The 14,858-nt window shown below is 42.0% G+C and overlaps 1 protein-coding gene across 1 annotated transcript in view; it reads right to left on the bottom strand.

Moving 5' to 3' along the window:
• Positions 1-14,858, bottom strand: part of SDC2 (syndecan 2) — a 310,346-nt gene that overhangs the window by 85,760 nt on the left and 209,728 nt on the right. Inside the window, exon 2 of the mRNA XM_029591756.1 lies at positions 1,373-1,484. Coding sequence (XP_029447616.1) covers positions 1,373-1,484 — 112 coding nt within the window. The remainder of the gene's footprint in view (positions 1-1,372; positions 1,485-14,858) is intronic.

Below are 14,858 nucleotides of genomic sequence, written 5' to 3'. Positions count from 1 at the left end.
CCCGTTTGGACGCACGTTTTCGACGTGCTATTATTACCCCTTATACAGTAAGGGGTAATAGCGAGTGGAAAACGCGCGTCCAACCCCCCCCCCCCCCCCCCCCCCCCCGAAACTAATAGCGCGCTCAACATGCATGTTGATGAGCATATTAGTTAGTCCCACTCGATACAGAAAGTAAAATGAGCAGCCAAACCGCACATTTTACTCTCAGAAATTAACACCTGCCCAAAGGCAGGAGTTAATTTCGGCCGGCACCGGGAAAGTGTACAGAAAAGCAGAAAAAAATGATTTTCTGTACACCCTCCGACTTAATGTCATAGCGATAGTAATTTGGAGGCCCCAAAAATAAAAAAAATTTAAAAATTTGCCTGCGGGTTGGAAGACGGACGCTCAATTTTGCCGGCATCCGTGTTCTGAACCTGTGGCTATCAGTGGGTTTCACAACCGACACCAGTAAATTAAGCGTCGGCTGTCAAACCCACTGACAGCTGCTGCTTCTGCCAATAAGGAGGTGCTATTGTCTTTAGCGCCTCCTTTTTACCGCGGGCCCTCATTTGCATACTGAATCGCACGCCCAGGAGAGTGCCCTGGGCGCGTGTTGGGAATGCGGGGGCTCACCTCGGAGCGCCGGCTCTCCTGCGTGGTTTACTGAATCAGCCTGAAAGTAAAGCAATCCCCAGTAGGGAAATGCACATCAACCATCTGCTGTAGACAGAGAGTACTGGCAGGTTGATGTCACTGAAGGGGTATATATACTGTTTAATCAGTTTGCTCCATCTCCATCTGCTGGTAGAGGTTCAAAATCCACTTGTTCTGGATTCATTTGACTAGATGCTAAGAAATTTACAATTTTCAAACCAGACTTATGTGCATAAGTTGGATTTGAAAATGATTCCACAACATCTACCTGCACAAGTTATACCTGCTGAAACGTGTATACACATTTCCCTTTAAAGTGCAAAAGAATGTGCATAAGACCAAACCCCTGCTCAACTCCTGGGAACACCTCCACTCAAGCCAGTTAAGCCTATGTTTGCGCATGGCATGTGCATGTAAAGTTTATCCACATATCAGATGGGCAAATTGTACTCACAGAAGTTCCTTTGAAAATTATCCTCACTAGGTTTAAGAAATTAATACAATTCAGATAAATCCAAAGTCAGGGTATACTGAGCTAATACTTTATATGAAACCAACATATCAACAAGAATCATAATAAAATCAAATTCTTAATAAATAAATAAATAAATATTTCCCCATCAAAATATGTGTCTGTCATTCAGCAATCTAATTTGTCTGAATCCGATTCCATTTATATGGACATATGTTATCATTGTACGCCCCCTTAAAAAAGGTTCATCTGTTCTCATACCTGATCCTGAACCAGAAGAATAATCGTCGTCATCAACTGGGTAAACTCCTGACGCTTCTTCAACAGAGCTGTTGTCAAGGTACAGGTCTTTATCAGACGTCGTCTCTGCTCTCTAGAGACAAATACAAGAATAAGGTGGTAAATACCAAAAAGAGGTTTCTTTCATATTGCACAAATACCTTTTGCTCCTTCACTCTACAACATACATGTACCGTATACATTCCTGAGAACAAAAAAAACCTCAGTGGCTGTTGTTCAGCTTGAACAGGAAACGTAAAGGAATTCTATTCTTCCCCTTCAAAAAGAATAAATGAAAGGAGAGGATACAGGTGCTTCATAAACCTCAAAGACTTCATGGTGCTTTTGTAGAGCCACTGCACAAAGTCAAATGTATGACGGCTCAATGGGATGTCCTCTGAACTACAGCAATTAATCATTTTCATTTGAGTTTCAGCCAAATGTTTTCATTAATGTGCTCTTGCAGTCAATGGATAGCCACGTTCACAATTTACTGTAAAATAAGTACCAATATTTTATGACATTTTTTGTTATTCTAAAATTTAACAAACTACCATAACACTTTCGACTATCTGTATCCATGTCACTAGAAAACTATATTCTGCCTACATAAAAAGCCAAAATCTAAATAAGATACTATCAGCTGAAAAATGTAAACAGCCAAAACAGAAATAGTGGTAGAAATGCTGCAGGTGATTTTCAGCATTACTTAGCTGTATAAGTTAGGACTTAACAGGCAGATGCTAGGTAGCATCAACTGAATGCTACCTAGCATCAACTTAACAGTTGATGCTAGGTAGCATCAACTGAATATTCGGTCCTGCTGCAGGGCCACCACTTAGCTGGATAACTGGTTATCTAGCTATATGTGCGAGTGGGGTGAGAATGTTCCAGGGAGGAGCTGACTTAGCTGGATAAGCCAAATGTGCCGACGCAGGATCAATTTAACGGTAAAGGGGGCGGGGTGGGGCGCTGTACCATTTTTGGGGGGAGCCGGGGGGTGGTGAGTGGTGTTGATACACTTCAGGGGGGCCAGAGGACTTAGTCTTCAGGAGGGGGCCACCGCTGCCATAATTTTAATTTTTTTTCTATTTTGGGTGAGTTGGGGCAGCGAGTTGAGGTGACCCCAGGTTGAAATAGGGCTCAGCATGGACCCTGGCTCAACCTCTCCATTTGGTCTCTTTTTTTTTTTTTATAGCTGCTTCAAATGTGTGGATGGAGCCTCGGGACCCTCGTTAGGGTCCAGGGTCTCCCGCACTTACCAAGGAGATGTTAGTTTATCGTGGCTATCTTTTCAGTTGGCCCAATAAAATATTTGCATCTAATTGATTAGTTATGACCTTCTTTGCATTATTTATGCATGAAAATCGCATGCAAAGAAGATCATCATAATGGGGAGGATTTCCGAGCAGAAAGATGCAAAATATCATGTATATTCCACGATATAAAGTTCATTAGAGCCCTAATGTGGCTTGATGAATGACCCAGTAGGTTAGCCAAATAGTTGACTTCGACTTGGAATACCCCCGCCTTGTCCCCAATTTATTCAGCAAACGTTTTAGCTAGATAAAAAGTTAGCCAGATAAGTGCCACCTGCTGAGTGCAGCCAGATATTCAAACAGCATTATTTGTCTTGGTAAACTCCAAAATTAGCCAGATAAATGGAGCTCTTACAATTCAATAAGAAAATCAAATATTTTGCTTAGAAACCATTAATGTGGAATATATATTCTACAACAATCACTCAAGCTAAAGTGTTCCTACATACACAGGTTCTGGGACCTGGTGAATAATACTCAGATGACATGATGAGATGTGGTGGAAGAAATTACAGAAGAATTATGTGAAACAAGCTTTGATAATATGTATACAACACTGCGATACCAGACTATTAAGATTAACATGGAAAACTGTTATGACATTCTGATACCCACTTCACTCCCCCTTGAGGAAGCCGCATACAGCGAAACCATAAGGCCTTCTTTGGGCTTGTGTAACATTTGTACTGTCAAACTCATTCTGCAACTTGGGATGTGCAACAGTCTGTTGGTAAAACACTGACGCTACTATGCCATTAGTTGAAGATACATCCTTTTGCAGCTTTTGTGATTTTATAGGCTCACCTACTCTTCAGCTGACTTTGTGGAGTAGCTGAGTGATCCTTTTTAAGACTATATCATCAGGGACAACCTATTATGAACCTTACAACGTGTTGGGGCAGGTTTTGGCTGTATTGTTGCGAAAACCTCAGTTTGCATGTGTATTCTTATTGAGATTTTTTTTTTAACTGTATCAATATGTTTAAATAAATTTGTTTATATAATATACATGTAATTGTAAGGATACATGAGTATTTCCTGTCTTTTCTGTTTATTAGTGTATACACTATATTTATTTATTTTAATTTGGACTTCCAAAATTTTAATTCAGAACAGCATTCAAAAAGGCTGTTGAAAGATACTGTGGATTAAAGATAGCAGCCCTGATTGAATTATTATTATGTATTACTTCATTATATGATCCCAGCACTAGTGATGTGAAAGGGGCATATTTGTCTATCTGGTGAATTTTAAATCCCTATATGCGCCAAAGTTGGGAGATACGCGCGTGTATCAGCCCAGTGCGCATCATGCAGATTTTAAGAGGCACCTGGGTACGAGCATCTCCCAGTATGCGAGTAAACTTCTTTTCATAAAAGGGGCGGGGCATGGGTCGGAATTGGGAGTTTCAGGAAATATGAATGAAACCAGCACGTAAGTATGTACACATACCAGTGTGCCCCCGGAGTCCTTATCCGCATAAGTTTACTTCTGCTATGAACGGCGTATAAGTCATGAAACAAACCAAAAAAAAAAAACCAACAACTAGGCTAGTCAGCAGGGTTTTAAGGGTCAGGGCTAATCGAATAAAAGGGAAGCAAGTTAGCTAGTGGGTTTAGGAAATCCTCTCTTTTACTGGGATGAACTGGGAATAAGAACATAAAGAACATAACATAAGGTAATCATGTCAGCGCACATATCTACTAAAATCCCCCTCACCTACGCAATACAGGTGGCATTTGCACGCACATGCGCACGTCAGTGTAAAACCGTGCATATGTGTGTGCGTATAGCCGATTTTGTAACAGGCATGTACATACGCGCATGCGTCATAAAACCGCTGTGTCTAGGTGTGTGAGCCGGCAAACATGCACACCTGTGCTCCTGCATGTAAGTCTTAAAATTTCACCTTTACGACTTTACTTATGATGATATTTTAACAATGTATTTAACATACAAGACCACTTCCAACTCCCAGGATTTTCATCGATAGCCAGCTAAGTTTGACTACCCAAATGGGATACCTAAATCTAATTACAGTTATCACACTGTGGATGGCTCATAACATATATATCAACAAAAGGAAATGTTATTTAATGAATTTCTTATCGCAATGCCACTTCCCCAAAGAAATGTTTTATTTTTTAAATATTTGGCCGCATTATCAAGCCTGACAGCGCGATCTCTGTATATTCAAAGGAGACCCGCCCGGACCTCTAATCATCTGCGGCAAGCAGTTTTTGTATTTTTTCTTTTTGTTTTCAATTTCTTACGATTTTTATCAGATAATTTATAGTAATCTGTTTTTGAGAAAGCTCAACCTACGGCCGAAGTTTCGCAGCAACCGCTGCTTCATCAGGAGCTCAATATTCAATCTCATTCTTCATTTACATGTTCTCTGTTAAGTATATTCCTCATAGCAGGACGGAAGCTGTCTCAAAATGTCTTGAATCAAGACATTTTGAGACGGCTTGAATCAAGACATTTTGAGACGGCTTCCATCCTGCTATGAGGAATATACTTAACAGAGAACATGTAAATGAAGAATGAGATTGAATATTGAGCTCCTGATGAAGCAGCGGTTGCTGCGAAACTTCGGCCGTAGGTTGAGCTTTCTCTACATCAATTTTAAAAAAAGATTACTATAAATTATCTGATAAAAATCGTAAGAAATTGAAAACAAAAAGAAAAAATACAAAAACTGCTTGCCGCAGATGATTAGAGGTCCGGGCGGGTCTCCTTTGAATATACAGAGATCGCGCTGTCAGGCTTGATGATGCGGCCAAATATTTAAAAAATAAAAAATTTCTTTGGGGAAGTGGCATTGCGATAAGAAATTCATTAAATAACATTTCCTTTTGTTGATACATTTTTGGACTTTGTGGAAATTGTTCCAGTTCTTTTTTACTGTGTCATAACATATATATACACTCAATAGACAAGTAAATTTACATTATAAGTGGTCATTCATAAGCTACTGTAAGAACATAAGAAATTGCCATGCTGGGTCAGACCAAGGGTCCATCAAGCCCAACATCCTGTTTCCAACAGAAGCCAAACCAGGTTACAAGAACCTGGCAATTACCCGAACACTAAGACAATCCCATGCTACTGATGCAATTAATAGCAGTGGCTATTACCTAAGTAAACTTGATTAATAGCAGTTAATGGACTTCTCCTCCAAGAACTTATCCAAACCTTTTTTGAACCCAGCTACACTACTCTTTTCTTAATTTAAACAGTAGCCCACTGTATGACCTTTTTTTAATTATTTTGCAAAAATATGGGGAACGCCGACAGTCGCTCAGCAGCGATTGGTTCGGAGAGAGGTATCTTCAAAGGATACTAATGATGCATTAGAATTAGGGCATCCTGACAGTGAGGTTCCAATTATAAGAAAAGTAGTCCAAGTGCCTGTAACTAAAAACTCAGCTGAGCTAAAAAATTCTAACTTATCCCTATCAATTAAAAACCAGAATGAAAATACAAACAAAAAACAAACTTTGAAATGTTTGTGTGCTAATGCCAGAAGTCTAAGAAGTAAAATGGGAGAATTAGAATGTATAGCAGTGAATGATGACAGACTTAATTGGCATCTCAGAGACATGGTGGAAGGAGGACAACCAATGGGACAGTGCTATACCGGGGTACAAATTATATCGCAATGACAGAGAGGAGCACCCAGGAGGCAGTGTGGCACTTTATGTCTGGGATGGCATAGAGTCCAACTGGATAAACATCCTGCATGAGACTAAATGCACAATTGAATCTTTATGGGTAGAAATCCCTTGTGTGTCGGGGAAGACTATAGTGATAGGAGTATACTACCGTCCACCTGGTCAAGATGGTGAGACTGATAGTGAAATGCTAAGAGAAATTAGGGAAGCTAACCAAATTGGTAGTGAGGTAATAATGGGACACTTCAATTACCGACGACTCTTTTTGTGTAAGTTAGACTTCAATTACCCCAATATTGACTGGATAAATGTATCATCGGTACATGCTAGAGATATAAAGTTCCCGGATGGAATAAATAACATTTTTATGAAGCAATTGGTCCAGGAACCGACAAGAGAGGGAGCAATTTTTAGATCTAATTCTCAGTGGATGACAGGATTTGGTAAGAGAGGTAATGGTGGTGGGGGCCTTGCCAATAGTAATCATAATATGATCAAATTTGAATTAATGACCGGAAGGGGGACAGTAAGCAATTCCACAGCTCTCATACTAAACTTCCAAAAGGGAAACTTTGATAAAAAGAGAAAAATTGTAAGAAAAAAACTGAAAGAAGCAGTTACAAAGGTAAAAAGTGTGCAAGAGGCGTGGTCATTATTAAAAAAATACCATCCTAGAAGCACAGCTCAAATGTATTCCACACTTTAAAAAAGGTGGAAAGAAGGCAAAATGATGACCGGCATGGTTAAAAGGGGAGGTGAAAGAAGCTATTTTAGCCAAAAGATCTTCATTCAAAAATTGGAAGAAGGATCCAACAGAAGAAAATAGGATAATGCATAAGCGTTGGCAAGTTAAATGTAAGACATTGATAAGACAGGCTAAGAGAGAACTTGAAAAGAAGTTGGCCATAGAGGCAAAAGCTCACAATAAAAACTTTTAAAAATATATCCGAAGCAGAAAGCCTGTGAGGGAGTCAGTTGGACCGTTAGATGATCGAGGGGTTAAAGGGGCACTTAGAGAAGATAAGGCCATCACGGAAAGATTAAATGATTTCTTTGCTTCGGTGATTACAAAAGAGTATGTTGGGGAGATACCCGTTCCGGAGAAGGTTTTCATGGGTAATGATTCAGATGGACTGAACCAAATCACGGTGAACCTAGAAGATGTGGTAAACATGATTAATAAACTGAAGAGTAGTAAATCACCTGGACCAGATGGTATATACCCCACAGTTCTAAAGGAACTAAGAAATGAAATTTCAGACCTATTAATAAAAATTTGTAACCTATCATTAAAATCATCCATTGTACCTGAAGACTGGAGGATAGCTAATGTAACCCCAATATTTAAAAAATGCTCCAGGGGCGATCCAGGAAACTACAGATCTGTTAGCCTGACTCAGTGCCAGGAAAAATAGTGGAAGGGTTCTAAGCATCAAAATCACAGAACATTTAGAAAGACATGGTTTAATGGAACAAAGGCAGCATGGCTTTACCCAAGGCAAATCTTGCCTCACAAATCTGCTTCACTTTTTTGAAGGAGTTAATAAACATTTGAATAAAGGTGAACCAGTAGATGTAGTGTACTTGGATTTTCAGAAAGCGTTTGATAAAGTTCCTCATGAGAGGCTTCTAGGAAAAGTAAAAAGTCATGGTATAGGTGGCGATGTCCTTTTGTGGATTACAAACTGGCTAAAAGACAGGAAACAGAGAGTAGGATTAAATGGACAATTTTCTCAGTGGAAGGGAGTAGGGATGTGAATCGTGTCCTCGATCGTCTTAACGATCGATTTCGGCTGGGAGGGGGAGGGAATCGTATTGTTGCCGTTTGGGGGGGTAAAATATCGTGAAAAATCGTTAAAAATCGTTAAAAATCGAAAAATCGAAAAACCGGCACATTAAAACCCCCTAAAACCCACCCCCGACCCTTTAAATTAAATCCCCCACCCTCCCGAACCCCCCCCCAAATAACTTAAATAACCTGCGGGTCCAGCGGCGGTCCGGAACGGCAGCGGTCCGTAACGGGCTCCTGCTCCTGCATCTTGTCGTCTTCAGCCGGCGCCATTTTCCAAAATGGCGCCGAAAAATGGCGGCGGCCATAGACGAAAAAGATTGGACGGCAGGAGGTCCTTCCGGACCCCCGCTGGACTTTTGGCAAGTCTCGTGGGGGTCAGGAGGCCCCCCACAAGCTGGCCAAAAGTTCCTGGAGGTCCAGCGGGGGTCAGGGAGCGATTTCCCGCCGCGAATCGTTTTCGTACGGAAAATGGCGCCGGCAGGAGATCGACTGCAGGAGGTCGTTCAGCGAGGCGCCGGAACCCTCGCTGAACGACCTCCTGCAGTCGATCTCCTGCCGGCGCCATTTTCCGTACGAAAATGATTCGCGGTGGGAAATCGCTCCCTGACCCCCGCTGGACCTCCAGGAACTTTTGGCCAGCTTGTGGGGGGCCTCCTGACCCCCACGAGACTTGCCAAAAGTCCAGCGGGGGTCCGGAAGGACCTCCTGCCGTCCAATCTTTTTCGTCTATGGCCGCCGCCATTTTTCGGCGCCATTTTGGAAAATGGCGCCGGCTGAAGACGACAAGATGCAGGAGCAGGAGCCCGTTCCGGACCGCTGCCGTTCCAGACCACCGCTGGACCCGCAGGTTATTTAAGTTATTTGGGGGGGGGGGTTCGGGAGGGTGGGGGATTTAATTTAAAGGGTCGGGGGTGGGTTTTAGGGGGTTTTAGTGTGCCGGCTCACGATTCTAACGATTTATAACGATAAATCGTTAGAATCTGTATTGTATTGTGTTCCATAACGGTTTAAGACGATATTAAAATTATCGGACGATAATTTTAATCGTCCTAAAACGATTCACATCCCTAGAAGGGAGTGGGCAGTGGAGTGCCTCAGGGATCTGTACTCGGACCCTTACTTTTCAATATATTTATAAATGATCTGGAAAGAAATACGATGAGTGAGGTAATCAAATTTGTAGATGAAACAAAATTGTTCAGAGTAGTTAAATCACAAGCAGATTGTGATAAATTGCAGGAAGACCTTGTGAGGCTGGAAAATTTGGCATCGAAATGGCAGATACAATTTAATGTGTATAAGTGCAAAGTGATGCATATAGGGAAACATAACCCATGCTATAGCTACACAATGTTAGGTTCCAAATTAGGTGCTACCACCCAAGAAAGAGATCTAGGCGTCATAGTGGATAACACATTGAAATCGTCGGTTCAGTGTGCTGCGACAGTCAAAAAAGCAAACAGAACGTTGGGAATTATTAGGAAGGGAATGGTGAATAAAACGGAAAATGTCATAATGCCTCTGTATCGCTCCATGGTGAGACCCCACCTTGAATACTGTGTACAATTCTGGTCGCCGCATCTCAAAAAAGATATAATTGCGATGGAGAAGGTACAGAGAAGGGCGACCAAAATGATAAGGGGAATGGAACAGCTCCCCTATGAGGAAATACTAAAGAGGTTAGGACTTTTCAGCTTGGAGAAGAGACGGTAGAGGGGGGATATGATAGAGGTGTTTAAAATTATGAGAGGTCTAGAATGGGTAGATGTGAATCGGTTATTTAGTCTTTCAGATAATAGAAAGACTAGGGGGCACTCCATGAAGTTAGCATGTGGCACATTTAAAACTAATCGGAGAAAGTTCTTCTTCACTCAACGCACAATTAAACTCTGGAATTTGTTGCCAGAGGATGTGGTTAGTACAGTTAGTATAGCTGTGTTTAAATAAGGATTGGATAAGTTCTTGCAGGAGAAGTCCATTACCTGCTATTAATTAAGTTGACTTAGAAAATAGCCACTGCTATTACTAGCAACGGTAACATGGAATAGACTTAGTTTTTGGGTACTTGCCAGGTTCCTATGGCCTGATTTGGCCACTATTGGAAACAGGATGCTGGGCTTGATGGACCCTTGGTCTGACCCAGTATGGCATGTTCTTATGTTCTTATGTTTTTAAAAACTGTCCCACCATATATAGAATAAATTGTCAGTTAGGTTTTCATGGCAGCACAACTCAAGTTCAAAACATATGCACTTCCTGATATGCAAACATTAAATAACTAAAAAATGCATGGCAAATGAATGGAATGTTACTTATCTTTTTTCAGGAAAATAAGGTTCCAAACTAATTTCAGAATACAACATTCCACTCTATGTGTATGAATGCAGCTCAGTATGCTCAGCATACAAAAGTATGGATTCACTAATAATCAGCAACTTGCAACATAACTCCTGTATGTTTAGGTGGATCTCTCGCCTGCTTTGGGAACTCCCCTGTAATGACCTAAATCTAGCCGATTTTCAGAAAATCAGCTTTGTTCGGCTCTAAATTGGACGCTCAACAACCTTTCAAAATCCAGCTCCTAAGTGAACATCTTTAAATTGATGCTACAGGTCAATTAGAAAGAAAAGTAATTATGTTTCTGGGGCATAAGTACTCAGTTAATTCGAATGCAGCAAGAAAAGATAAATTAAAGACCAGCCAGGGGATAAAATTGCTGAGCTGCTTTCACCAGACAATTGTTTCCCCTTTTCCATTTTTCCTAATTGTCTATTGAGCTACGAGGAAAGCTGCAGTGTTACAGTACCTTAAAAATAAAATCCTTCCTCCACGATTAAATCCAATCCAGACACATAGCCATCTGGTAAGAACTGTAAACCAGCTTATTTCAGTCCTACACTAAAGAGGACAAGCAAGAATATCAATGCAAAATATGTCAAAAGTCCCCTGTATAAACAACGAGACGAAGATAAACTACATTTTCAATATTTACATTTGCAATTCAGGTTTGGTTTTTTTTGATACATGTTTCCAGCTTCCAAATTCTTATACTCAAATAGGAGATATAATGAGAGAATACTAGTGGAAAGTGTTTGCAGCAGATGTCTTGCCTTACAAGACACTGAATTCTATCCTAGAGAATCTCAAAACACAGGGAATAAGAACAGCCCTTTTGCATCCCACCACCAATTGTAGCATTTTACAACAGAACCATGCAATTATGCCAAGGATATTTTTCATGACATCTGAGTATCTCTGAAATAAGTTGCAGCTTACTGGACTAATTCAATAGTACTCAAGTGGATTAACAATGCAACCACAATAATCTGCTTGAGCATCTTTGAGACATTGACAACCTAATGCTTGAAAACATTTGTACATAAACATTTGATTTCCTTCTTCCAAAATAACAATTTTGATAAATGAATTTAGAGCAACACTTTTAAAAACACTTAATGGTCCCAAAGTAATTGATCTTGACTGCCTATTGTCAATTAAAGTGAACACTTCCACTGCACGGGAAATGTTGCTTTCAATAAAAATTAGATGGGATGCAAGGGGAGTCCGTTCAAAACCGTGGCCCCCTTTCTTTCCACTGCCCACTATTACAGCATGATTTCTTAATAGTTTTGCCCCCCAGAGACACAAAATAGGAATAAGATTTTTCATAAGCGAGGCCCTTCATTGTTCACGTAATCCATGGGCAGCTACAATGAGAACACAGGGAACAGATGGGAAAACAGGCATTAAGAAAAATATTCCAGTGAATATAACCACTGCTGGCCCTTAGGGAAACAAAGTCTCTTGTACGATCTACTTTACCCATGCTTGTGGTTAATAATAATAAAGGATTCAGTCTGAGTGCATATTTATTTATTTTTTTAAGGTTGATGAATCTTCATGCAACTCAGTAGGCAAAGGAAAGGTGAGGAAATAGCAGTTAAGTGTGAAGGTTTTTCTTTTGTTGGCTTGGGGGTTACCCTTTTTCAAGTGTCTACCATCTGTCTTCATTAAGAGGTTTTGGAGGAGAAGGGCCTGGTGTGGGGCTCATCAGTGACGGCTCAGTTTGCATCCTCCTACCAATTGGAACAAAAGGAAGAGGCTGTATTGCCAGACATTAAATCTGAAGCTCCGGCAGATGGGCTCAGGACAATCTCCCATCATAGTAAATGACAGCAGATACCAACTCAAATCATTCATCCAGACTGCCCCGCAAGTTGCTTGGGTGGTAACTGCCGCTCCACGCAGGTTACCCTCCCCCTCCACCCCAGTGTCTTCTGTTAAAGGAAGGACGTGCCACACCAAGCAGGGTACCTCCATTCAGAAATGTTACATATAAGGTTAGCAATAGGTTATCCCCATTCTTCTTTTCCATACTTTAGCCATTAAGGATCCTTTGTGTTTATCCCATGATCTTTTGAATTCCATTATCGCTCTTATCTTCATCACCACCCTTTCTGAAAAGAAATATTTCCCTACACTGTTCTTCAATCTACCCCTTAGAGTTTCAAATCATGACCATGGTTCTACAGCTTTGTTTCCATCAGAAAAGGTTTGATTCTTGTGCATCATTTATACCTTTAAGGTATTCAAAAGTCTGTATCATACCTCCCCTGTCCCTTCTCTCATCCAGGGTATACATATGTAGGCCCTCAATTTCATTTCATTTTCATTTATTAAAATGTATTAATCGCTTAACGTAAAATGGTCTAAGCGATTTACAAGTGTTCCATTCTCAAAGTAAAAACATACAATACAATCTCCTCTCACAAGTCTTCCGGTGCAGACACCACACAATATCGGTTGCCTGTCCTGGACCGCTTCCATCCTGCCTCTATCCTTTTTGAGATACGGTCTCCAGAACTGAACACGGTTCTCCAGATGAAGATTCACCAAAGACCTGTACAGGGGCATTATCACCTCCCTTTTCCTGCTGGTTATGCCTCTCTTTATGCAGCAAAGCATCCCTCAGACCTTAGCCACTGCCTTATCACATTGCTTTGCCACCTTCAGATGATCGGACACCATCACCCCAAGGTCTCTTTCCTGGTCCATGCGCATCAGTCTTTCCACACACAGCCCACCCCCAGCTCCTTGAAATTACTGTATCCCAAATGTATGCCTGAACTTCTTGGCATTGAATCCCAGCTGCCAAATTTGCGATGACTCTTCAGTCTCTTAGAACATTTCTCTTTCTCTCTATTCCTTCAGATGTCTCCACTCTATTACAGGTCTTGGTGTCATCCGCAAAAAAGACAAAACTTTACTTTCTAATTCCTCTGCAATATCACTCACAAAGATATTAAACAGAACCAGTCCCAAAACAGATTCTTAAGAAACCCCCCCTTATCACCATTCTCTCTTTAAAGTAGGTTCCATCTACCACCACCCTCTGACATTTGTCAGTCAGCCAATTTGTAATCCATTCCACCACTTTGGGATCCACTCCCAGGCTTCTCATTTTATTAATGAGTCTCTTATGTGGGACTGTATCAAAAGCTTTGCTCAAATTCAAGTAAACCACATCAAGGGGCGGATTTTAAGAGCCCTGCTCGCCTAAATCCGCCCAAATCCGGGCGGATTTAGGCGAGCAGGGCCCTGCGCGCCGATGAGCCTATTTTACATAGGCCTACCGGCGCGCGCAGAGCCCCGGGACTCGCGTAAGTCCCGGGGTTTCTGAGGGGGGCGTGTCGGGGGGCGGGCCTGAACCGCGCGGCGTTTTCGGGGCGTGTCGGGAGCGTTCCGGGGCGGGCCCGGGGGCGTGGCTACGGCCCGGGGCGGTCCGGGGGCGTGGCCGCGCCCTCCGGACCCGCCCCCAGGTCGCGTCCCGGCGCGCTAGCGGCCCACTGGCGCGCGGGGATTTACGTCTCCCTCCGGGAGGTGTAAATCCCCCGACAAAGGTAAGGGGGGGGGTTTAGACAGGGCCGGGCGGGTGGGTTAGGTAGGGGAAGGGAGGGGAAGGTGAGGGGAGGGCAAAAGTAAGTTCCCTCCGAGGCCGCTCCGATTTCGGAGCGGCCTCGGAGGGAACGGGGGTAGGCTGCGCGGCTCGGCGCGCGCCGGCTATACGGAATTGATAGCCTTGCGCGCGCCGATCCAGGATTTTAGCGGCTACGCGCATATCTATTAAAATCCCGCGTACTTTTGCTGGCGCCTGATGCGCCAGCAAAAGTACGCCAAATCGCGCGGTTTGAAAATCTACCCCCAAGTGAGCTTCCTTGATCTAATTCTCTAGTCACCCAATAAAATAAATAAATAAATCAAACCAGGTTTATTTAACAGGACCTTCCCTCTGGTAAACCCATGCTTCCTTGTATCCTGCAATCTACTGGATTAGAGGAAGTTCACTGTGCATTCCTTCAGTAAAGTCTCCATTAAATTTTCCCACCAGTGAGGTAAGGTTAATCAGCCTGTAGTTTCCAGCCTCCTCTCCCTGATACCATTCTTGTGAAGCAGGACTGCAACCATCTTTATCTAATCACCTGGCACACTCCAGACTTGCAGCACAACTATTTACCTTACAACAAAACATGTTATATTACTTTTTCCCCAAAGAGGCTCCATTTTTACAAAATATTTCTTTTGTGTTTTTGTTGTGTATAACATAAGTCATCTTAACTGACTGAAATACCTCCCTAATGGTATATAATGCTGACACACTGTGCTGTTCAACCTTAGGAGGA

This window comes from Rhinatrema bivittatum, chromosome 2 (genome assembly GCF_901001135.1).
Source record: "Rhinatrema bivittatum chromosome 2, aRhiBiv1.1, whole genome shotgun sequence".
Lineage (NCBI taxonomy): Eukaryota > Metazoa > Chordata > Amphibia > Gymnophiona > Rhinatrematidae > Rhinatrema > Rhinatrema bivittatum.
The sequence above is the reverse complement of the archived record's forward strand: the minus strand, read 5'-3'. Positions and strand labels throughout refer to the sequence as shown.